This window comes from Crassostrea angulata, chromosome 8 (assembly GCF_025612915.1).
Source record: "Crassostrea angulata isolate pt1a10 chromosome 8, ASM2561291v2, whole genome shotgun sequence".
Taxonomy (NCBI): domain Eukaryota; kingdom Metazoa; phylum Mollusca; class Bivalvia; order Ostreida; family Ostreidae; genus Magallana; species Magallana angulata.
The window spans coordinates 17,426,484-17,453,471 of NC_069118.1; the positions used below are offsets into that span (position 1 = coordinate 17,426,484).

Genomic DNA, 26,988 nt, shown 5'->3' on the forward strand with positions numbered 1-26,988 from the left:
AAACTTAAAAACAGTTCTTAAATATTAATTTTGATAAAAATGAACTTGTTTTTTTTTTGGAAATGTTTAGTTTTAAAACAAGTACTAGTATTTTGATCTATTTGATTCCCAAGTGTAATTGAAGAGAGCATTCACATGTAATTTGTTTATGGTATATCATTCTTTTCCTTTGAAATGTGTTTGGTTTATCAGAGAGATCATTTACATGTAAATTAAGAGAGCATAATGTGCAAGGTAATTTATATTTTAAGCTTTATATATAGTTATAACTCAAATATTCCAGAAATACATGTATAGACTGTTCACTAATACTGTTAAAAGGCCTCTGTTTCAGAGTGTACTTGACATCAATAGCCCATGTAATGTACAGTGAGGCTCTTTGAAGGTGTCATTGAGAACACAATATTTTTGGCCAAAGAAGTTATTCACATGTGAATCTAATAGCACATCCATTTTAAAATTTGTGTTTATCTAACCACCATCAAACAAATGACCAATACTCATATTACATTTGAATTCTAAACATGAATTTAACAAAACACAACAAAAGAGATGAAGCATGTTTATTAAAATGAAGTTAGCATACACCCAAACTCCAAAATCCGTAAAACAAAAGAAAAGAAATAAACAAACGTGAGTAAAATGCGAATAAAATGATGGTTTTATACACTATCTAAAAATAAAATGCGACTTAAATGAGTTTAATACATTATACATGTATATCAAGGGAATTATAATGCAAATAAAATTATGGTTCTATACACTATCAAAAATTGCTCTTTTATGACAAAATGTTTTAAGATTGCTAAATTGCAGGATATGTCATAATTTATCATTACATAATAGTTAAAGGTCAAATGTCTTTATTAATTTATTTATTTATTTATGCTTTTTGTTTGAATTTTGTTTAAGGGTCGTTTTTTTGTTTCTTTTGTCTTCTTTTTAGCGCTGTGTATTGATAAAAGCTACAATTCCTACAATTTTTAATGGAAAGTATCATGCAGTTATACACGCACAGTATATACATGTACTAAAATGCTACATAAACAAACAGGTCACACGGAACTTTATTTACCTACGTTTTTGCACCTACATTTTAATTGACCTCTTTAATATAATGATTATGTAAACGGAATATTTTTGGCCTTCTTTTTCTAACGGATAACCCTCTGTCAGTATATGAATGTTTATAATATTAGAACAGAAGAGATGATTGAGTTTTAATGGCGTTACTATGTTATAATGGTGCGATATTTTCAGCTGAAGTAACAGGAGAGAAAATTTATGCACTACATACGTGTTGGTTTTATATGTTTCCAAAATTATTGATAGTATACCAACACACTATATTCTTATGCTTTTAAAAAAAACTAAGCCATTGATTCCACGGGAGAGTGGTTTATAAACAATTCTGATTTATCTTTTAATCTTATTCCCTATGACACATAAATTCCTGAGAACTATTTGACAAGAAATACAGATAAAAAAGATAGGGTTACGTGGAATCAGCTACAGAATTCTCCAATTTTGTTTATATTATGCAGGGTGTGTAGATTCGAAAATTAAATGAACTGGAATAAAAGTCGCCAATAGCTACAATGTACGTGTACTCTGCTGGCAAGGAAAAAAAACCATATTGGGGTAACAAATACACACAGGTCTAAATTTGAGTCCATAAAGCTCTAAGTGACCTTTTACATGCAAACAAAGTATAAATTATAATTCAGTTAATACGAGTAAAAATGAAAAATACCTTATATGAATACAAACCAAACTGTCAACTTAATGACCTCTTTTTTATTGACACAAAAGCTTTGAAACCATATTTACGGAAGATTTTTTTAGCGTTCGTAAATATGAACAAGAGGCCCATGGGCCACATCGCTCACCTGAGGAACAATAGGCATGATAAGATCAGCTTAATGAAGTCATAATACAAAATATCGACAATGTGGTATAATTTTTCTTGATCCTGTATAAATAACACTCTATTTTCCCCAGGGATATTGTTATGTTTATAATCAAGTCCTTTTTCTAACAGGATGATTTTATAGCCATATCACATGTTGAGCATTGCAGTTCTGAAGAAGGTCCTAAACAAATTGTTTATATATATGATATAAACCTACATCAAACTCTGAACCCCTTGTGAGGCCCAAGAATCGTCCTGGGGCCAGAGTCTAAACAATTTTAAAGAATCAGCAATATGTCAAAATGCTTGCAAATAAGTAAACAATATGTAATAACATTATTACAGCTTTTGTGAATAATAAAAATGTTTTCCTTTGTACAATTGGATCCCCAATGTGGCCCCACCCTACTCCTCAAGATTTTGATTTAAACGAATTTGAATCTACTCTATCTGAAGTTACAGCTCTTCTAAGCAAATGGTTTTTTAGAAGATTTTTAAAGATTTTTCTCTATATATTCCAGTAAAAATGTGTCCTCCCCTCCCCCCCCCCCCTTGTGACCCCATGCTAACCCCGGGGATCGTGATTTGAACACATTTGAATTTACCCTACCTGAGGATGCTTCCATACAAGTTTCAGCTTTCCTGGCTGATTGGTTTTGAGAAGATTTTTAAAGATTTACTCTATATATTTCCATGTAAAAATTCGACCCCCCCCCTCATTGTGGCCCCACCCTACCCCCGGGACTCATGATTTTCACAACGTTGAATCTACACTACCTGAGAATGCTTCCACATAAGTTTCAGTTTTCCTGGCTGATTGGTTTTGAGAAGAAGAATTTATAAGATTTACTCTATATATTCCCATGTAAAAATTCGACCCCCCCATTGTGGCCCCACCCTACCCCCGGGGCACATGATTTTCACAACTTTGAATCTACACTACCTGAGAATGCTTCCACATAAGTTTCAGCTTTCCTGGTTGATTGGTTTCTGAGAAGAAGATTTTTAAACATGTTCTCTATATATTCCTATGTAAAAATTCGACCCCTGCCCCCCTTGTGGCCCCACCCTACCCCCAGGGATCATGCTTTTCACAACTTTGAATCTACATAACCTGAGGATGCTTCCACATAAGTTTCAGCTTTCCTGGTTGATTGGTTTCTGAGAAGAAGATTTTTTAAAGATTTACTCTGTATATTCCCATGTAAAAAATTGACCCACCCTACCCTCGGGGGCCATGATTTTCACAACATGGAATCTACACTACCTGAGGATGCTTCCACATAAGTTTCAGCTTTCCTGGCTGAATGCTTTCTGAGAAGATTTTTAAAGATTTACTCTATATATTCCCATGTAAAAATTCGACCCCCATTGTGGCTCCACCCTATCCCCGGGGCTCATAATTTTCACAAATTGAATCTACACTACCTGAGGATGCTTCCACACAAGTTCTTTCCTGGCCAAACGATTTTTGAGAAGATTTTTGAAAAATTCACGAAAATTTTCAATAATTTCTAATTATCTCCCCTTGTAAAAGGGCGTGGTTCTTAATTTTTTACAACTTTGAATCCCCTTTGCCTAAGGATGCTATGTGCCAAGTTTTCTTAAAATTGGCCCAGTGGTTCTTGAGAAGATGTTGAAAATGTGAAAAGTTTACGGACAGACAGACGGACGACAGACAAAATGTGATCAGAATAGCTCACTTGAGCTTTCAGCTCAGTAGAGTTAAAAAATGCAACTGCTAAGAAACCCCCCATATCAAAGCCACTTTGTGCTCTCACTTTTTATCAAAGTAATCAAATTTCTTTAGAATTGAACGATCAGTTGGCGCCGCCTCCCTTTTGTAACTAAAAAACTCAAAGTGAAAATAAGAAATGTAGTCAAAGCTTTGATTTACAAATCGTAACCTGCGATATTTTTATCTTTCTCAAAACCCCACATGATACTAATCAAATGACGCACCCTTATTAGCACATAGGACTTCGTGGTGCAGACAGATGTAATAAATGCAAGCAAGCTATCTATGATTTTGCAGGTAAATTATCGCATAGGAATGATAAACACTTTCCTATTGCATTTCATCTGAAAGCGGAAATGATTGCAATTTAGATAAGGGTCTCTGAATTCAGTTTTAGATTTATGTCCTTATTATACCATAGGGTGAACTTTCATTACAGAAACAATGCGCTTTGGTTTATAATGTTCGACCAATATTTGAACGACAGAAGTCGAGTCACAAGCGAGATAGATTCTTTGTCCCGTGATAAGTTTTGTTGTACTTTAAAAAAATACCAATTCTGAAAACCAAAATGACTCGTAACATTAAATACGGGAACTGTTCAACACCCCCCCCCCCCCCCCACCCTTTCAATTGTTGATGCCTAAACATTAAGACACTAAAATAGGAAAAATTTAATAAAAATTTTGACCATAACTTTAATCGCAAGAAAAGAATTATATATTTTCTCAATATTTAATAAAAATATTTTGACAAATAAGTGTTTTTAGAATATATGCTTATATATGTTTGTATTCCCGGAAATGATCAGGCTGACAGAGAAAATATCGGAAGAATCGACGAATTAATACAGTGCACGTAACTCAATGATCACGCAAGCATTTATGCGTAATAAATTAAATCCAAAAGACATTAATTAATCAAGGTCCTCTAAGTTATAAAAAAAACACCTATTAAAAATCTCGGAACATAAATATAAACTAACATAATTATACTTTTCACATGCAACGTGTCAGTATCGGATACTTCATCTTTTTTTCTGAAACCAAATGAAATTCTCATGTGAAAAATTAACGTAAACCTACATATACTTGGTACTTAGCTTTATTACGGCATTGTCTAAACACATGAGAATGTGTTTGTGTGTGTTTTGATATGTACAGTACTTTAAAAAGTTGGCCATTATTGTGACAGTTGATATTTTTTTTAAATTGATATTTTAACTATAATGCAACTGTGCGTAGACTTTTAGCAATATCAACACACACACACACCCACCCACCCACACACACACACACACTCTCTCTCTCTCTCTCTCTCTCTCTCTCTCTCTCTCTCTCTCTCTCTTAAGCTTGATTTGTCGTTGTTGTTGTTTGTAGTTAGAAATCTTTCTGACTACAGGACATTGCATTATGATCGCCAGAAATGTAATGTGAAATGCATAAAAAGGTGTACACAAACTATCGTTGTAGATATAATATTACCAGTTCATTCATTATTCTGCGTCACAAAGTTTTAAGTAAATAAATGTTACGCAGTTGGACAGAACTAACGACAAAAGGCGATGATTTTTGAGACGGAAAAATGAACTGATGGAACAATTATAGTTAGCAGCTCCTTAAGCTCTTGCCAAAGATGAACTCGATTTGCACAATCTTGTCCTGAAAAATAAACCATATAGATATTAGAAATATTACATATGTTCCATAAGAACATTTAATATAATAATGGGTCCTTATATAATTCAATATCACACTTTTACATAACTTGTTTTCAATAAAATTCAACGTGAGTAGCTCCGTTGGGGTTACCATGATACTAATTCATCTAAATGATTTTTTAATTGATACATTTATGATAATGACATCCCATCAAATATTTTGTTTTTACTTCAGATTGAAAAAAAAATGTTTTGAAAATGAAACTTTTACTATTATAATTCTAATCTATACAAAATTCGTATTTTTGTAATTTTCAAAGAAAGAAGCTTACTTTTTTCTGTTATATTTAAGCATTTGAACAATGGAGGTCGTGCACTTCTTCCAGACTGATCGGTGGAGTACACCGGGAACATCAAATTCTCGAAGAATAGTCTCTGAAAAAAAACAAAATAAAAACAACTATTACCCTGAAGGAGGTGGTTCTCAAGGAAAGGAAATATAGATTTTATTAGGACGTAGTGTAGATTTGCAATACAAACCTTTGATCTTTTTCATTCTTATTTCATCTAGTTTCTTTCCGAATTCTTTACTGAAATATCCTGCATCCAGCTCTTGTCCTGTGTAAAGTCTTTTAACAGTGACCTTGCCATCAAAGAAGGGCCTGCGTTGCCCATCATCTTGAAATTACGGCTGTTTAAAACGTCTTCAATGCCTGTAGAAAGAAACATTTTTTTAAATAAAATAATAAATCATTGCACCAAATGTCCAGAGAATTGAAAAATTAATTGAATATGCATATTTGCATACACATGTAAATTCATACCTTCATCTGTGTCAGGAATGGTCGAATCTTCAAACTGTGAAAAGAAAGAAATAATTGTCATACTCGCTCAAAAGCTAGGAGTGTTGCAGTTAGATGCTTGTTAATGTATATTGATCCTCACATTTGCGTTTGATGAATCAGTATTAAAAAGACTTCTTCTTGCGCCAACGTCTGCAGTATAAAAAGCAGATTCCTCTTCTGTCATAGGAGACGCTTTTGGAGTGGGAAGGTTTACATGATTATCTCTAACCTGTAAACAACCGAAACGAGATTTTTGATGACACTATAGAGGTTTCGTGGCTATGTAAAATACTTTTATTGCAGACTAATATATATTAATATCTTTGAAGGATATTGATGATTGATATTTGTTTTCTATTAGAGTCTTTTACAAAAATATTCAAAAATTGTTATGTAGAAAATATATGAAAGACAATGTAAAAGATATAAGAAGGACAAGATTTACTAGTACTTAAATGCCTTGCAGCCTTAGCTTCTTTTTTGTACTATAAAGATTTCGTTTGTATTAAAGCGGAGCACCGCTCGTAAATGGCTCTGTTCGCCATATTTCTTTTTTTCTTTTTCATCACCCCTATCCCTACAACCCATTCGGTTGCGACGAAATTATCAAAATTTACGGACTTTTTTCAAGCCAGGAGAATACTAACATCCAATAAACAGGTCAAATCAACAGAGTATGCACATAAAATAAGAAATTTATGCATAACATACAAAGACTACAAAAGGAATATTTTACATCGGCTACGGTTCTGGTGTGTAATCGGGTGTAAAGAAATCAAAGGGATCAGATCTCATAATTTATAATTCCATGCTTTTGATTCTGTAAACTAATGACCATGATTATGTTTATCTATCTAGTCTATATTCTTTAAAAACTGATCAATCTCATTTATGTAATTATACATCCAATTTAAACATTTTATAAATGTTCACTAAAATGTTTTAATCATGCATGTACCAGTATAAGTTTATACATATAAAAGGTTTTATGTAATTATCTTGGAGAAAATTGCTGATATATATTTTTTGCAAAAAATTTTAGATATGGTTATTTTTATATATTCATTCTGATTATTTGCAAAATGACTGCTTTTTAAAGCGCTAAGCATAGCTCAGCGCTTTATTGTCGTTAGACTTCTATTTCCGGTGCAAGGAATAACTGCCCTCTATGAGCAGAAATATACATCATTTGAATTGGTAGGAGGTATAGGGAACAATTTATCTGGGTGACGGAAATGGCCGAGTAAAAACGATTGGTTTGCGGGGCTTACGTACATCAGCACGGGATGCTACGCAGTGATGAAAAAATATAGTGCGTATTCAGAAGCTAAAATATAGAAAAATAAAATCGATTCTTTGTAAGAAATGTCAAAAACTGTGATAAATTACTGTTCAAAAGGTATAATTTGTGATTTTAACATATCTTTTTTTAGGCAAGTATCCATATACAAGTCGTGTTCAGCTTTAATTCACATCATCTTAAAAAAGTAACATATATCTAAAGAAATCTGGCCTTCGATACTTTAAATTGATATTCATTAAACATAAACCAAAATTTCAATAAGGCTCATTTCCGCCTACGCTTGCACACAGTAAATTTTCTTAGAACCAAGCTAGGTTTGCGCTTTTCAGTACTTTGATTTAAATAAATAACATAACAGATATAAAGAATATTTATGTTTCAATTAGTATCAAAAGTATGTAATATATATTTCATTTAGTATTACCAGTATTTTCTAAAAATTTTATGCATCATATTTTATTATTTTTAGGATGGATCTCTACACCAAATAAGTGTAGGAGATTTTCGTTGCATTTGTTACTAATAGTAGGCTATCGTTTATTTGTTTTCATCAAACTATTCTCAGATAATTTATTACAAATATATTCACTTGTAAAAACAGACTATAATGTTGGCTAAGTGGGAATAAACCTATATATCTGTGTGACGGTGCCAATTACGAGCAGTGTAAAGCTTAAAGAAAGAATCTAGTTATAAAATCGTTTACATACCGTAATGTGCAAAGGTTCTACTTTTTGTATTGGTGACTTTTTCTTCTGCTAAAACATAATAATGATTCAATATGCATGTCGATACAAGTCATCTTGATTTCATGTACATATAAAACGATATATTTATTCATTTTCCTAAACCGACATTGCATATTCATCTTTCCTTTTAATCGAATATTTTTTGTTTGTTGTTGATTAAAGTCGATTTGCAACAAAATGAATGACATCCGTGCGCTCGATTATTACATTTTTTTGTTAAAATTGCTGTTTTTCTCCTTTGATACGCTACTAATCTGGACCTGTAGGGGCGACAAAAGTGAAACGAGCAACTCAAATTTAGTCTGTTTTATCTAAAACCAAATCAGATTTTGTTTTAAATTGCGGCATACAAGTCAATTTATTCTTTAAAAATAATGTTTTAATTATTCGAGAGATTATGGACAACTTCTCAAAATTATAAAGCAATTACCCCCATGCCACATGACTATAAATGGAAGTTTTTTTTTTATGGAAACTCCGTCTTAAGTGCACGTTTGCATGTTTAGGATTTTTTAAATGTATATTGTACGTGTATAAATTGTGTGGCAGTTACTCTCTAAAAAGTTCTTTTTAAAATCTTAGTCTTACATTGATTGTGACCTCCCCCAATCTGGTGAATGGAGACTTCGGTGACTTTGGTGACTTCTAAATTCTCTGAAAATATGAAAATATTGATAGTGTTCATAGCAAATGTTGTTTAAAGAGGCTGGGAGGTTAAAAACAATTAACCATCAGATCTACATAAAGTTTTAAAATATGATTTGTTTAGCTATAAACTACCTTAAGAAAATTTCCATTTATTTTATTCTACTAACGTTTCCTATATTTTTATATATAGCTCTTAGAAGAGCAATACAGTACAAATAGCCACGACCAAATTTTGTGAGGAAAATTAGTACCGTTAGATTCTCCATGCAATTTACTACTGATATCGTCTCTTTACTTGCCTCAGACTTTCACCTTAACACCCTACCCGACTTTGGAAAATGAAGTTGTTAAATGTTAAATTTATATCGAGATCGAGAGTCCCAATTTTTACATGGAAACAATTGCATCAATTCAATTAACGGGGCTGGTGATGGTGTTTTTAAAAAAGGCTATCAGTGAAAGGCGAGTAAAAAGACGATATCGTTTTTGTGCTCAATGAATACACATTTTTTTCAATAAGTTGCACTGTAGCTCCGAATTTTTCCATTAGAATTTTTTCAGACCGGGAGAGCTACAGACCTGCAGCTACATGTAACTCTTAATGCGACGTTTGGGTCGTGTAACTAGTTGCATGTTTTATTTGTGGAAAACATATTGTCCATAAATTGAGTATCAGTTGCTCTCTGTGAAGTTCTGTATGAAAATTAAGTCTTACTTTGCTTGTTTCTTCCCCGAATCTAGTAGTAGGAGACTTTGGAGACTTCTCAGTTCTCTGAAATGATGAAAACATTAAGTGTGTTCATTCACGATGTTGTTTAAATGTGCTTGGTAAATTTCAAATTGTTGTAATACACAAACAAATAAAGCCCAAAAGTGTTTGCTAGAATATCTACCTTTTTTGAAAGGAGTTTTGAAGACTTTGAAGACGGGGTACATGTACTAAGTTGACGTTCTTTATGTTCCTGTAAAATGTTTGATTACGGTTTATATATTTATATATAAAGGATTATATAAATTTCACTCATAAACATATATTCTGCAAAGCTAGGTATGAAAGTGATTTATTTCATTATTAGGTGAATAACATTTTGCAGGCAGGCAGGGGCGGATCTAGAAATATTAATTGAAGAAGGGAGTTGGGATTTGAAGAATGGTAAACTGATGTTGTGGAGGCTTCAAGGCTTATTTGTTGGATTTTTCCTATGAAAATTCAATGATACTTAATGTCAATTACAATGGGGGAGGTAGGTTGTGTAAATACCCCCCCCCCCCCCCCCCCGCCCCTTTATCTGCACATAATGCGACTTTTGGGTCGTGTTATTAGTTGCATGTTCTATTTGTGGAAAACATAATGTCCATGAATTGTGTATCGGCTGCTCTCTTGGAAGTTCTGTATGAAAATTAAGTCTTACTTTGCTTGTTTCTTCCCCGAATCGGGTAGTAGGAGACTTTGGAGACTTCTCAGTTCTCTAAAATGATGAAAACATTGAATGTGTTCATTCATGATGTTGTTTAAATGTACTTAATTCAATTCAAATTGTTGTAATACACAAATAAAGCCCAAAAGAGTTTGCTAGAATATCTACTTTTTTTGAAAGGAGTTTTGGAGACTTTGAAGACGGGGAACATGTACTAAGTTGACGTTCTTTATGTTTCTGTAAAATGTTTGATAACGGTTTAAAGGATTATATTAATTTCACTTATTAACATATTCTGCAAAGCTACGTATGAAAGTGATTTATTTCACTATTTGTAAAATTACATTGCAAGAAGAAGGGGTGGATCCAGAAATATTAATTAAAGAAGGGAGTTGGGATTTGAAGAAAGGTACACTGTCAGTAGTCTGTAGTTGTGGAGGCTTCAAGACTTATTTGTTGGATTTTTCCTATGAAAATTCAATGATACTTAATTTCAATTTCAGTGATGAATGAAGGTTGTGTAATCCCCCCCCCCCCCCCGGCTTTATCCGCGCATAATGTGACTTTTGATTCGTGTAACTACTTGCATGTTTTATTTGTGGAAAACATATTGTCCATAAATTGAGTACTAGCTGCTCTCTAAGAAGTTCTGTATATAAATTAGGTCTTACTTTGCTTGTTTCTTTCCCGAATCTGGTAGTAGGAGACTTTGGAGACTTTGGAGACTTCTCAGTTCTCTGAAATGATGAAAACATTGAGTGTGTTCATTCACGATGTTGTTTAAATGTACTTAGTTCAATTCAAATTGTTGTAATACACAAATGAAGCCCAAAAGTGTCTGCTAGAATATCTATTTTTTTTAAAGGAGTTTTGGAGACTTTGAAGACGGGGAACATGTACTAAGTTGACGTTCTTTATGTTTCTGTAAAATGTTTGATTACGGTGTAAAGGATTATATAAATTTCACTCATTAACATATTCTGCAAAGCTACGTATGAAAATGATTTATTTCATTATTTGGTAAATTACATTGCAAGAAGAAGAGGCGGATCCAGAAAAATTAATTAAAGAAGGGAGTTGGGATTTGAAGAAGGGTACACTGTCTGTAGTATGTAGTTGTGGAGGCTTCAAGACTTATTTGTTGGATTTTTCCTATGAAAATTCAATGATACTTAATTTCAATTTCAATGGTGAAGGGAGGTTGTGTACCCCCCCCCCCCTCCCCCGCTTTATCAGCGCATAATGCGACTTTTGATTCGTGTAACTACTTGCATCTTTTATTTGTGGAAAACATACTGTCCATAAATTGAGTACTAGCTGCTCTCTGAGAAGTTCTATATAAAAATTAAGTTTTACTTTGCTTGTTTCTTTCCCGAATCTAGTAGTAGGAGACTTTGGAGACTTTGGAGACTTCTCAGTACTCTGAAATGATGAAAACATTGTGTTCATTCACGATGTTGTTTAAATGTGCTTGGTAAATTTCAAATTGTTGTAATACACAAATGAAGCCCAAAAGTGTTTGCTAGAATATCTACTTTTTTTGAAAGGAGTTTTGGAGACTTTGAAGACGGGGAACATGTACTAAGTTGACGTTCTTTATGTTTCTGTAAAATGTTTGATTACGGTGTAAAGGATTATATAAATTTCACTTATTAACATATTCTGCAAAGCTACGTATGAAAGTGATTTATTTCACTATTTGTAAAATTACATTGCAAGAAGAAGGGGTGGATCCAGAAATATTAATTAAAGAAGGGAGTTGGGATTTGAAGAAAGGTACACTGTCAGTAGTCTGTAGTTGTGGAGGCTTCAAGACTTATTTGTTGGATTTTTCCTATGAAAATTCAATGATACTTAATTTCAATTTCAATGATGAATGAAGGTTGTGTAATCCCCCCCCCCCCTGGCTTTATCCGCGCATAATGCGACTTTTGATTCGTGTAACTACTTGCATGTTTTATTTTTGGAAAACATATTGTCCATAAATTGAGTACTAGCTGCTCTCTAAGAAGTTCTGTATATAAATTAGGTCTTACTTTGCTTGTTTCTTTCCCGAATCTGGTAGTAGGAGACTTTGGAGACTTTGGAGACTTCTCAGTTCTCTGAAATGATGAAAACATTGAGTGTGTTCATTCACGATGTTGTTTAAATGTACTTAGTTCAATTCAAATTGCTGTAATACACAAATGAAGCCCAAAAGTGTCTGCTAGAATATCTATTTTTTTTAAAGGAGTTTTGGAGACTTTGAAGACGGGGAACATGTACTAAGTTGACGTTCTTTATGTTTCTGTAAAATGTTTGATTACGGTGTAAAGGATTATATAAATTTCACTCATTAACATATTCTGCAAAGCTACGTATGAAAATTATTTATTTCATTATTTGGTAAATTACATTGCAAGAAGAAGGGGTGGATCCAGAAATATTAATTAAAGAAGGGAGTTGGAATTTGAAGAAAGGTACACTGTCTGTAGTCTGTAGTTGTGGAGGCTTCAAGACTTATTTGTTGGATTTTTCCTATGAAAATTCAATGATACTTAATTTCAATTTCAATGGTGAAGGGAGGTTGTGTAACCCCCCCCCCCCCCCCCGCTTTATCCGCGCATAATGCGACTTTTGGTTTGTGTAACTACTTGCATCTTTTATTTGTGGAAAACATATTGTCCATAAATTAAGTACTAGCTGCTCTCTGAGAAGTTCTATATAAAAATTAAGTTTTACTTTGCTTGTTTCTTTCCCGAATCTAGTAGTAGGAGACTTTGGAGACTTTGGAGACTTCTCAGTACTCTGAAATGATGAAAACATTGTGTTCATTCACGATGTTGTTTAAATGTGCTTGGTAAATTTCAAATTGTCATATACAAACAAATTAAAACCCAAAGTGTGCTAGAATATCTACTTTTTTTTAAAGGAGTTTTGAAGACTTTGAAGACGGGGTACATGTACTAAGTTGACGTTCTTTATGTTCCTGTAAAATGATTTTGAGGATATTTTTTTCACTCATAAACATTTATTAATTATTAGGCTGTGCAATAAAATGATTAATCTTATTACTGTGTAAGAACGCATGGTGTTGAGCAGGTGTGGATCCAAAAATATTAGTAAAGGGTTGGGGTGGAAGTCTTATGGTGGGATTTTTAGTGGGTTGATAATACTTTGTAGGAAAACTGTGTGGCGGTTTCCTTCTAAGATGATCTGTATGATAACTATGGCTTACCTTCTTTTTCACTTCCTCCAGTCTGGTGTTACATGTATGTAATTTTGGAGAATTCTCAGTTCTCTGAAATAACAACCAAAGTGTTAATTCCAGATGTTGTTAAATAGTATTTTCTTTGTTCATTCTCTAATTATATGTAAAAACCAATACATTTTAATCTGATACGAATTCTGAATTATAGGAACAGTTAATTTATGCTTGATTATTTACCTTATTTGGAAAGTGTTTTGGAGATTTTGGGGACGGAGTATTCAGTCTTCTTTCGTTCTGTATTTATAAAAATATTTGATTCATTGATATGAGAAGAACGCAGTATGAGGTACCCATCCCCTCTTTTTGTTACATTTTTGTTTTCATTGACAACATAATGAACATAAATTGTGGGGCGACTCTTTATAAAATCTTAGTCTTACAATGTTTGTGACCTCCCCCAATCTGGTGCATGGAGACTTCGGTGACTTTGGAGACTTCTCAATTCTCTGAAATAATGAAAACATTGAGAGTGTTCATTCCAAATGTTGTCGAAAAGCATTTACCATGTAAATTGCGGATTATCATCGTATACAAACGACTGCATTTAATATTTAAGTTTTAGTCTAAAATTGTTTGTATTTTCCCATTTTAATTTAATAACTAATTCTGATTTCAAAGTGGGAGGAAGGACGGGATGTAAGGTGTCTGTTACACTCTTATAATTCGCGAGTGATGCGATTTGGTATCGTGTTGCTTATAGCATGTTAAAATTTTTGAAAATACATTGTACATGAATTGTGTGGCGGGGTTTTCCTCTAAGTAGTTCTGAATGAAAAATCGGTCTTACTTTGTTTGTGACTTCCACCAAACTTGTGTTGTGAAACTTTGAAGAATGTGGAGATGTATGAGCTTGTCACAACTGACCTGTTGTGATGGGTTCTTTAAACATTTACCCCTTATGAAATCATATGGATGACTCTTGTTTTCCAATAAACAACAACAATATGAAAAAAATAAACAATAAATTTATCTACATATGTACAAAGAAATTATAATCATAGTTCTCAACGGGCCTCCATAATCTCGTGCGTCTTTCTACCACGTTCCACCACTATCCACCACGTTCCACCACGATCCACCACGCTCCACCAAAATCCACCCCGTCCCCTCAGGTTAACAATAACTTAAGAATTATAAAATTGGTCACCTACAATTAACACACAATTTTCTAATAAATCATTACAAACATAAGTTTTATGCTAACCCACTAATGGCTACTATAGCTTTAAAAACGTAAATTAGTAAATTAACGACATTATAGTACACATAGTAATACGTTCTTGTTCTTGTAGGTGAATATGATCAAACACGTTCCAGACAATTTATGTAATAAATTGCAATACAATTCATCCGTCGACAAAAAAATATCGTAAAGTTACACTTACTGAGTTGTGGCAATAAAAATACAGAAAATGTAGGCAATCAGGTCTCGCAACGCCAGCGCTAACAAAATCCACACAGGCTACATGTTCCCTAGATCACACAGCAGGGGAGACACGAGAGACACACCCAAGTTCACACAGCAAGGGCTTAACATACACGAAATTACTGCTCGGCGTCCAGACCTCTTCTCCCAAAAGTCAGCCCACACCCCATATATATAGTCATCAAAACTAACCAAACAAGTTTTCCTACTCTAGATACTAAATATAGCGACATCCGGCAACACCCCTCATAAGCTTCTACGTAAACCTGCCAAACAGGTTCGAAGAGAATCCCAATCTAAACATAGTAACATCGAGAACGGAACAACCCAGTGACCAATAAAGCGTAAATAAATGAACGATAACTTAGATCTATAAACGATAACTCTTACATTAAATATAGTAGACAAATATAGAACCAATTATAATAAAATATATCATTGGCATAATGTCTATTGTGACAATACCTCCGATCCTAAGACACAAAATACAATTTTGTGAAAAACCTACTAAAAACTATGTACACACACTGCAAATTACTCTGGAAAAACACGACTGAGAAAATCAGCCCCAATATTATCCACACCTTTGATAACTTCTGTTCTAAAATTGAACGCTTGTAGAAAAAGAGACCATCTCATCAATCTACCGTTGGATGCCTTAATCTTCTGTAAATGTAACAAGGGCCTATGGTCAGTCTCTAGAACAAATAATCTACCATATAAATATGGATGGAATTTCTTTAAAGCCCATACAATGGCGAGACACTCTTTCTCAACTACCGAATAACGCTGTTCTCTGTCTAGCAGTTTCCGGCTTGCATATGCAACAGGATATTTGCGTACGTCATGCTCCTGCAGTAACACTGCGCCAATGCCATGGTTAGATGCGTCTGTTCTCAAGATAAATGGTTTCGTCAAATCTGGTAATCTGAGAATTGGACTAAAAAGTAACATGGATTTTAAACGCTTGAATGAATTTTCCTGTTCAATTTTCCATTCAAATTTGTTTGGAACACCTTTCTTTGTTAGATCAGTTAAAGGAGCAGCAATTGTAGAAAAATTGGGAACAAATTTCCGATAATATCCTATCAGACCAAGGAAAGATCTAACCTGCTTCTTCGTTTCTGGTCTAGGTGCTTCTTCGATTGCTTCCAGTTTCTCGGTGGATGGTTGTATCGTCCCTCCTCCAACAATATGGCCTAAATACTGTAGTCTTGTCTGCGCTATCTCACATTTCGATGGCTTGGCAGTCAACTTCGCCTTCCGTAGTCTATCCAACACCTTTTTAAGTTCTGCAATATGTTCTTCAAAAGTTTCTGTATGAATAAGAATGTCATCAACAAAACTGTCAGTGTGATCTAAACCTTTTAAAACTTTCCGCATGAGCCTGTTAAAGGTTGCTGGACTATTAGACATCCCGAACGGCATTACCTTGAATCTGTATAGCCCATCTGGTGTTAAGAAAGATGTTAAATCTTTATCTTGTTCTTTCATAGGAATTTGCCAATACCCTTTACACAAATCGAGTTTAGAAAAGAAACGACTGTTACTGATTTTTGTCATAATTTCATCAGGATCTGGCATTGGTTCAGGGTCAAAAATGGTTACCTTATTCAAGTTACGAAAATCCACGCAGATTCTCTTGCTACCATCGGACTTCTTCGCAACAACAATCGAACTAGCGTAAGGTGACTCTGATGGTTCAATAATGTCCATATCTATCATATTCTGAATTTCCGCTCGAACTGCACTCCTGACTGCATACGGAATCTGATATGGTCTGTTCCTGATTGGTTCCTTCGTAGTTAGATGAACCTCATGCTGAATAAGGTCAGTCCTACCAGGTAAATCTGTCAAAACATCCTGAAATTCATTCAAAACAGTGTTTATGGATTCAAGTTGATCTGATGCCAGTGAGCAATTAACCTTAACATCTGCAAATGATTCTGTCGCTTTCATGGGGAGAAGATGTAACAAATGTTCAGTACTAGAATCCTCCGTCTCCTCTGATTCCAAAACAACACATGATGCAAGCGGTATTCTTGAGTCTGGCATTTGTTCTTCTCGAATATAATATTTCTTCAATAGATTCACATGAAATAAGCGAAGTCGTCCATTCATATCGATCTTGTAATCAGTTTGTCCTACCCTCTCGACAACTTTGAAAGGTCCTTTCCACTGCATTAAAAGTTTGTTATTATCAGTTGGAAGTAAAAGGAGAACGAAATCACCAACCTTGAAATATCGAGACTTTGCCTTTTTATCATAGTTTTTCTTGTAGCGTTCCTTGGATTTCTGTAGTTCTTCATGAGCCAGTTCACACGTTCTTGCCAATCTTTCCTTAAGGTCCAATACATACTGGTAAGTAGTTTTCACTTCAGGGTCGTTCTCTTCCTTCGTCCACAATTCCTTCAAAACTGCCATCGGTCCTCTAACACTTCGTGCATAAACAAGATCAAATGGAGAAAATTTAGTACTTTCTTGAGGAACTTCTCGATAAGCGAATAATAATGCGGGTAAGTATCTATCCCAATCTTTTGGTCTCTCAGAACTCATTTTTCTTAACATTGATTTCAAGGTACCATTAAACTTTTCCACTAGTCCATTACAAGCTGGGTGATATGGAGTTGTTACCAATTGCTTAAACGACAACAGTCGACCCACCTCTTTCATTACATTAGAAGTAAATTGCGTACCCATGTCTGACAGAACTTCCCTTGGAATGCCAACTCTGCTAAAAATTTCCACCAATGCTTCTGCTACTGTCTCTGTATCAATGTTCTTCAATGCAGCTGCTTCTGGATATCTAGAACTGTAATCTACAACAGTCAATATATATCTATTTCCTTTGTCAGTTATTGGATATAATGGACCTACCAAGTCTACAGCAACACGTTCAAATGGCGTGTCGATAATCGGCATCTCATTCAAAGGTACTTTAATCACTTTGCCTCTAGGGAATGTTCTTTGGCATACATCACATGACTGGCAATATCTCGTCACGTCTCCCTGTATCCCCGGCCAATAGAAATTCGAAAGGATCCGATCTAGGGTCTTCTTAGTCCCCAAATGCCCTCCTAAGATACTATCATGCGCAATCTTCATGACTTTCGTTCGTAAAGGTTCTGGAACAACAAGTTGCTTATAATGTTTTGTATCACTAACCTTTGTTGAATGATAGTGTCTGTACAACAGTCCTCTATCGACGCTAAACCAAGTCTCAATGTAATCACCGATCGTTTTCTTCCTTCCTGACGCTGCATGTTCGTGGTATACGTTCAGGGATGTATCTTCCATCTGAAGTTGTTTCATCTGGTCCAAAGTCAAATCAGCATCTACTAAACTTGTCACATTTAGTTTCTTCATACCTTGGTTTTCTTTCTTCTTTTGAGCTCTAGTCTGCACTGCTTGGAGAACTTGACTGCACTCGTTCCTTTCTTCTTTTCTGCACCACTGAAGATCTGGATCATTCTGATTTCTGACTCCATCAATGTTACCTAGGATAAGATCATAAACAGGTTCTTTCATGCATAATGCTTTGACATTACCAGTGAAATAGGGAGTATCCACATAAATGGATGCCTCTTCTACGTTCCGTACTGTACCATCAATCAAAACACATCTCTGCACTTCTCCAGTCAGCTGATCATCTGTGACTAAATCTCTCTTCACAACTACTCCACTACAGCCAGTGTCTCTTAAAACTTTAATCAGATTTCCACCAACATAACCCATTTGAACAGGCATATTTTCACATACCTTGCATACTCCTCCAAGTACAGGCAAAATGTGTCCACAAGCAAATTTTACCTGTCCATCTGTGACACAACACTCCAACAATTTATTTGTAAGGATACATGCTGATCCCATATGCGGCTGATTTTGACATGGCATGACCTCGTTGGTTGTGACTTCTGTGGAATTTGGTAAACTGAAACTAGAACTGTCATTAGATTCATCACAGTTTAACTCACATTCATGTGGATTCTGTAAAGCTGCTGCTTTCTGGATGCTGCGCGAAGGAGTAAATGTGCGCGGAATTGTCTGTTTATTATTACAGTCTTTTGCCAAATGTCCATTTCTATGACAAATGTAACACCTTCTGTCGTAGTTCTGCTGTGATGAAGTTGAAGATGATTGCTGCTTCGGGCCAGTTCCACTGCCAGCGCTTCTAAAACCACTGTTGCCCGGATTTTGCTTCTGAAAAACTTGAAAGTCTTTAACAAATGATGGATAGCCATGAGCTTCAATGAATTGGTCTGCCAGATTCGACATTTCCTCTACAGTTTTTGGATGGCGCTCCTTAAGATACATTCCTAATTGTTTACTACAACTGTTAGAAATTGTTCTCGCAAAAATAAGTCTTTAATGTTTTCATATGATTTAGTACTTCCTGCCAAACAAAACCATTTTTCCACATAATTATCAAGTCTAGCAAAGAACTGTGAAGGATTCTCACCATTTTCAGGTCTGCTGGATCGAAACTTCAAACGAAATCCCTCTTCCGTAAGTTGGAATCTCTTTAATAATGCCCCTTTCAATGATTCATACTTTAATGCCTCTGCAACCGGAAGTCTAGAATAAACCTCGAGAGCTTTACCCGTCAGAAGAGCACTCAAATTCATCGCCCAAGATGATTTGTCCCACTTTGCACAAGAAGCAAACCTTTCAAATCTCTGCAAATACGAATCAATACAATCTTTAGATTCATCAAATGGAGGTAACTTTGGTAATTTAGCAAGCGATTGCGAAGCAAGACCTGAACTAGAAGCTAATTCTCCAGATTTAACTCTATGCAATTCAGTTTCTCTTTTGATTTTTTCTAACTCTATTTCACTTTCAATCTTTCTAGCTTCTCTTTCTGCTACTCTTTCCATTCTTTCAAACTGTTCTCTCTCTTTCTTTTCAACAAAATCTTGTAAATCATTCCCTTTCAATCCAAACCTCTCACCCATTGTTACAAACTCCATTGTTTCAACAAAAAAAACTCCACAAAAACAGAAAAAAATAAAGCTGACAAACCACATACACTTAAAAAAATATAAAATTCAAACAAAGTCCAACTGATCAATTATAAGAAAAAAAATTAAATCACGATCTGAACTAAAGCAAAAATAAAAAATCTAATACAAGTATACTTGGCTAACAAAGAGTCATCCCACCGCTGCCACCAAAATGTCACAACTGACCTGTTGTGATGGGTTCTTTAAACATTTACCCCTTATGAAATCATATGGATGACTCTTGTTTTCCAATAAACAACAACAATATGAAAAAAATAAACAATAAATTTATCTACATATGTACAAAGAAATTATAATCATAGTTCTCAACGGGCCTCCATAATCTCGTGCGTCTTTCTACCACGTTCCACCACTATCCACCACGTTCCACCACGATCCACCACGCTCCACCAAAATCCACCCCGTCCCCTCAGGTTAACAATAACTTAAGAATTATAAAATTGGTCACCTACAATTAACACACAATTTTCTAATAAATCATTACAAACATAAGTTTTATGCTAACCCACTAATGGCTACTATAGCTTTAAAAACGTAAATTAGTAAATTAACGACATTATAGTACACATAGTAATACGTTCTTGTTCTTGTAGGTGAATATGATCAAACACGTTCCAGACAATTTATGTAATAAATTGCAATACAATTCATCCGTCGACAAAAAAATATCGTAAAGTTACACTTACTGAGTTGTGGCAATAAAAATACAGAAAATGTAGGCAATCAGGTCTCGCAACGCCAGCGCTAACAAAATCCACACAGGCTACATGTTCCCTAGATCACACAGCAGGGGAGACACGAGAGACACACCCAAGTTCACACAGCAAGGGCTTAACATACACGAAATTACTGCTCGGCGTCCAGACCTCTTCTCCCAAAAGTCAGCCCACACCCCATATATATAGTCATCAAAACTAACCAAACAAGTTTTCCTACTCTAGATACTAAATATAGCGACATCCGGCAACACCCCTCATAAGCTTCTACGTAAACCTGCCAAACAGGTTCGAAGAGAATCCCAATCTAAACATAGTAACATCGAGAACGGAACAACCCAGTGACCAATAAAGCGTAAATAAATGAACGATAACTTAGATCTATAAACGATAACTCTTACATTAAATATAGTAGACAAATATAGAACCAATTATAATAAAATATATCATTGGCATAATGTCTATTGTGACAGAGCTGCCGACGATTCCTTATGCTGTCCAACCTTTGCACAAAAACACATTCAAATTATAAACCGAATTTGACTCAAATGTCAAAATTTCAGTAGTTTAATCGAATACATACCTTGTTCTGAGTCGCACATTTTGTTCTCTGTAATATACAATACATGAATATTAATAAATCAATTTGTTTATTGTAAACTTGGATATAGTTAGATTATGATTTTGATGTTTGATAAAAAGAATATATATATATATATATATATATATATATATATATATATATATATATATATATATATATATATATATATATATATATATAATCACAGCAGCAGCTTTACAATAAACATTTAAAAATTTCTCCAAAGGTACAGTATTCATCAAATGAAAAGTCTTACAATCCATCACTTATGGTAATATGCATTAATCTACCTATTCTTCAAATTTCACTTACAATGAAGGTTGAATCAGGTAAGCTTGGAGCGGAACCAATCTTTAGTATCTGTGAAACGTAATTAGAATTTTTATTGTCACAAAAGAATTATATAAAATGGTTTTACGTAAACTTGTTTAAGACTCTAAGTTTAAATCACTTCTGCTTTCTTTCATGCTTTAAATGATGTAAAACAGAGACTAAGATTTGGAAAACCTGCTAAATCACCGACCAGGTGGTGGACTTGCTAAAGTCTTTGTATGGTAGTTTAATATTTATACATTCCATGCAAAGAACGAGCAACAATAGGCATGATAAGATCAGCTTAATGGAGTCATAATACAAAATATCTGGACAATGTGGTATAATACATGTCGTTCCTGTATAAATAAAAATCTATTTTCCCCCTGGATATTGTTATGTTTATAATCAAGTCCTTTTTCTAACAGGATGATTTTATAGTCATATCACACGTTGAGCATTGCAGTTCTAATAAAGATCCTAAACAACTGTTTATATATGGGATATAAACCTACATAAAACTCTGAACCCCTTGTGAGGCCCAAGAATCGTCCAGGGGCCAGGGTCTAAACAATTTTAAAGAATCAGCAATATGTCAAAATGCTTGCAAATAAGTAAACCATATGTGATAACATTACAGTTTTTGTGAATAATAAAAATGTTTTCCTTTGTACAATTGGATCCCCAATGTGGCCCCACCCTACTCCTCAAGATTTTGATTTGAACGAATTTGAATCTATACTATCTGAAGTTGCTTCCACTAAAGTTACAGCTTTTCTAAGCAAATGCTTTTTTTTAAAGTAGATTTTTAAAGATTTTTCTCTATACATGTATATTCCTCTAAAAATGTGTCATCCCCACCCCCCTTGTGACCCCATGCTACCCCCGGGGATCGTGATTTGAACACATTTGAATTTAGCTTCCCTGGCTGAATGGTTTCTGAGAATAAGATTTGTGAAAATTTAACGAAAATTTTCAATAATTTTTAATTTTCTCCCCTCGTAAATATTTGATATTTTCTTGCTTTTGAGAATGGCAATGCTCAATATGTGATATAACTATGAAATCATCCAGTTACAAAAGGGGATCAACATAAGAACATCTGTAGAAAAGTTTTGAAATCTTTTAAATTGGGATCTATTTTACTCATTCATTGTCCCAATATTTTGGATATGACTTCATAAAGTTGATTTCATTCTGTCTATTGTTGCTCAGGTAACATGGAACTTGCTGAACAGCTTCGAAATGTCAAACTACAGATAAGTTTACACTTTTTTGCGTCTGGTGGACATATATTTGAGAAAAATTATTTTTTTACATTCTGATTGTTTTAATCATCAGATTCGTTATCGGGTTCTGTGTATAGTGAATAATGAGGCCGGTATGAAGTCAGTAATATTATCGTGCATTAATTGTATCACTTGTATCATTGCTTTTATCATTTCTAATAAATATATAAGTTTGGTATAAAAATTGTGTCAAGCACTATGTTGTATATTTTATCGGCAGTTTTGGGTTTTTTGGGGGGGGGTATTAATACAATCGAATTCGTCATCGAGTTTGGGCTGTTAAATTCAACTGTTCGGTTTGGGGTACAGAAGACGATATTGTGCATAACAGTGCATTGCTTTCACAAATTTCTACCAGCGAATACTGAATGGACTTGGCGTATATCCTATATTTAATATACATGGTCTCAACATTTTGGCATTCTCAATTAAAGAGGTTAAATGAACCGGTAGGGGACGCGTATTGCTTATGCAATACTAATACTCTCAGAATGCTTGCTATATTATAAATTCTAAAACTTCTATTTTAGACAAAAATGCGAGTGCCATGTATATAATTTTTGTATACTCTATTTTAAGTTTACACGATTCATGGTTATATGTATGGAACGGGGACAGAAATATTTGCAAGAACTTAATGGTTCTCGATCCTTTTTTAATAAAATATGGTCATATCAAAAACAAAAAAATGTTTGAATTAAACATTTTCATTCGACCAAATCCTGTAAAAGAATATAACAAAATTGTATATAAGCATTACATAATACCAATAAAATAAATCATAATTTTGGCTAAAGGCATAAGTGTACAGGGGATATATGTTCCTTAATAGTATCACAAGTAATAGCTTTCCAAAAAGCTTGCCTGACTTAACAAAATCATTTACTGGAAGCAAGTATCTATTTTATTAGAAATGAATTTTAATTTTCGCTGCTGTTTATAAATTCATAAGCGGAACGGGCAGATTTAAGATATAATTTCAGTATTTTTCGTCGATCTAGTACATTTACATGTGGAAATTATTGTTTTCAAACAATGCTGCATTTGTACCCACGGTGTGCTCTGAGGGGGTAAAAATTATGAATGCGACATTAGGGGTGATTTCACCATGTATCGGACACCCTTGGATTTTTCTCTTTGATTACGCATCAATTATAGTCCAAATATAAAAAAAAAACTTGTTTTAAAAGTTACAGGTTTTCCCCTTGCTTTATTATTGGAGAAAAAATGTTAAAATTGTTAAAAACGTAGAAAATAAAGCAAATTAATGAAGTGTTGAACGTTAGGGTTAGGATCGGACAATATTTACCAAGTATCGGACTACTATACAGTAGAGATTAAAATTAAAAATAACAAAATATTCTGGTTTTAATGCGCAAATACAGAGGTTCGGAAAAATAAATTTATTCAATTGCTATTCAGATTTCTTTTAATGTAAATCCTCGAATCTACAGACAGGAATTTAAACTAATGTTTTGAAGGAATATTTATCACGAGGGTTCTTTATCGTGCCAGCACCTATAGGAACTTTGGATTAAAAAGGCAGTATATCCATAAAACTCGAATTTTAAGTGGTCTGAGGAAAATGTTTGTATCAATTATTTTTGAAATTTTTATTTTACAATACATTTAAAGTATATCACAAGGAATGGGCACCTAACATGTTAATTATTAGAAAAAAATCATGCATTGAAAACTGTCCGATGCATGGTTAATTTGTGTCCGATCCATGGTGAAATGAATATATGGAGCAAAAATGACTTTGGCATTAATTGTTCAAATTTCTAAGACTTATTTTAATCAAATTTTATTTCAAACCTTACTTCTTTCTAATTATTTTAGGTAGAGGGTGCATTTTCACTAATTCACAATCAAATGCACAACATTCAAATAATGCGTTTGTGTAAAATCTTCGTAACTAAATTTTCAATGATGGCGTATTTTACGTCATTTTCCGATGCCGATATTGCTATTTATTTGACAATGTGACTGTCAAATTCTTAATGATAATAAAGTTCATTAGTTCTAATTTAAGGATATATGAAACAACACATGAGCGCATGCACATTTATTTGTATATTTTTAACCAAAGTTGTTCGATCCAAGGTATGTTAACTCAACTATGGCGCGAAGTCCTGCTGACCTTTCACGCAGATTTCCGATGTTTCCATTGATCCATGGAAAGGGGGTCAAATGAAATGTTTGACATTTGTTTTGTAACAACGATAAATATTACACTTTAGACAGAATGATTTAGAAGAAATATATTCGAATAAACATACACACTTGATTACTAGTAATTATTTAATGTACATGAAGTGAGACACGCGAATTATACCCTTTTTAAGATGAATGAAATCGCCCAATTGAATCAAAATCGGGGTACGCCCCGCTTTAGCGATTTGGTCCCACCAGTAAATATTCCAGCTATATAAATTTATGTGTATTTTAATCCAGACTAGTGATTTTTTGTTGATAATGATAATCCAATCATTGCTTAAATTCTACCGTAGTAAACAAAAGGTAACAATTTGTTGCGATGACACCCCTCTCTCCTTTCCACCGTGTAAACACATACTGTAGCTTAATATCTATTTATAACTCATGGACTACACGCATGCAAGGTTAATCTCCTTTTCTACTTGAAAACGCTTGCCCACGGTTGCATTTTACATCTCATATAACATTTTCATTAATTGTGAATGTACGTGTTGCCACATTTAACATGCATCGGTTTATCCTTTTTATAAAAATTTTGATATTGCGAGCTCCCACTGCCAGCACTGTTTCGGAGAATGCAACTGTCAAACCTGAAATATGACTGACGTCACAACGTCAGGCAATTATATGATAATTTATCAAACGTTTACGGCATAAGATTATGGATGTGACATTATGGCGCGAAGTAAAAGCTATCCTGTTTTACTAAATGAGGGGGAGTTGTTTCAAATCTATTATATGTTGTGTCATTTGTAAACAAGATATTTACTTTAAGTCGAATGTTTTGGAAACTAAATGGTGTACCAAATTATTATATACACTGATATTGTTTAACCAGCTGAAATGTTTGCGCATATATTTATCATGACAACTATTCAAGGTAAATGAAATTGTCCTATTAATTGAGTAAAATGGGGGTCCACGCCTCTGCAAATTTAACAGAACTGAACTAATATTCCCAACAATGTGAATATTTCTTTACTTTTTTCTGTGTGTTAGCAATCCAATATCAATTACTACTTTTCCTATGGTAGACTAAGGTGCAATGACGCCAACCCCCAATCCCCAATCCCCCACCGTTCCAACGTTCTACCATAATTTAATCAGGATTGCATGTGTTGATAATGCTACATGTAGCTCCCATTGCCCAGAATGTAACTTTTTATGTAAATTCATTTAAAAACTTACCTTTCCACTTTCCTTTTTCACTTTTTTCATGGAATTTGCAGACTCGGTTTTCTTTGGACAAGTTTTCTTCCTTTCATCTTTATCTTCTTTGTTTTTGCTTTGCACTGATTTGGAAGTCTTGCTAATTTTATTCATTTTCACACGTGATTTTAAATCAGCCTTTGTAAAATTGTCCTCTCTAATAAAAATTCCCGTCCACAATTTTCCGTACCATTTAATTTTCACTATTCTTCCAACTTCTGGGTTTATATCAAGTAATTTGAATTTCGGTACCCAGTGTTCTTTATCATCATACGAATTGGAATTGTTTCCTGTCCATTTCAGGAGTGCATAGGGGATCTTTTTCCCGTTCTTTGTCATTCTTGCGTTCAAACTAACTAAATAAGCTGTTAGCGGAATAATCGAAATTGGTGAAAGTGTCAAACAACAGTTTCTTACTTTATACTTGGTCGGTGGGCGGGATTAGTATCCTGTTGCCTGCCCATTCACTTTAATCACCTCTGATATAACTGTTTTCAAATGATCTATATATCTGTTACATTTCTCCACTGTAACTGTCTCCCAGAATTTTAAAATTCCTTGAATCAATTCTTCTTCTTTTGTTGGCTTAATATACTTGCGAATGTATTCCTTCATTTCATGCCACAAATTTTCAATTGGATTTAAATCTGGACTTTCTGAAAAAA

At 34.1% G+C, this 26,988-nt stretch overlaps 1 protein-coding gene and 1 pseudogene across 6 annotated transcripts; both read right to left on the minus strand.

The window, feature by feature from the left end:
• Positions 1-2,690: 2,690 nt before the first annotated feature.
• Positions 2,691-26,684, minus strand: LOC128160136 (muscle M-line assembly protein unc-89-like; annotated as a pseudogene).
• On the minus strand, positions 14,384-19,281 carry LOC128160133 (uncharacterized). Of its 6 annotated transcripts, none has more exons than XM_052823409.1 (4): positions 16,876-19,281; positions 16,558-16,799; positions 14,909-16,265; positions 14,384-14,670 (listed from the first exon to the last, which is right to left on the minus strand). In XM_052823409.1, exons 1-2 carry the CDS (start codon positions 19,261-19,263, stop codon positions 16,755-16,757), a joined length of 2,433 nt encoding a protein of 810 aa, XP_052679369.1. In that variant the 5' UTR covers positions 19,264-19,281; the 3' UTR covers positions 14,384-14,670; positions 14,909-16,265; positions 16,558-16,754. The 6 variants fall into 6 exon arrangements, with proteins under 6 accessions (XP_052679369.1, XP_052679368.1, XP_052679367.1 ...); XM_052823408.1 differs by having other exon boundaries at positions 14,909-16,400; XM_052823407.1 differs by having other exon boundaries at positions 14,909-15,889; positions 16,060-16,799.
• Positions 26,685-26,988: the final 304 nt, after the last annotated feature.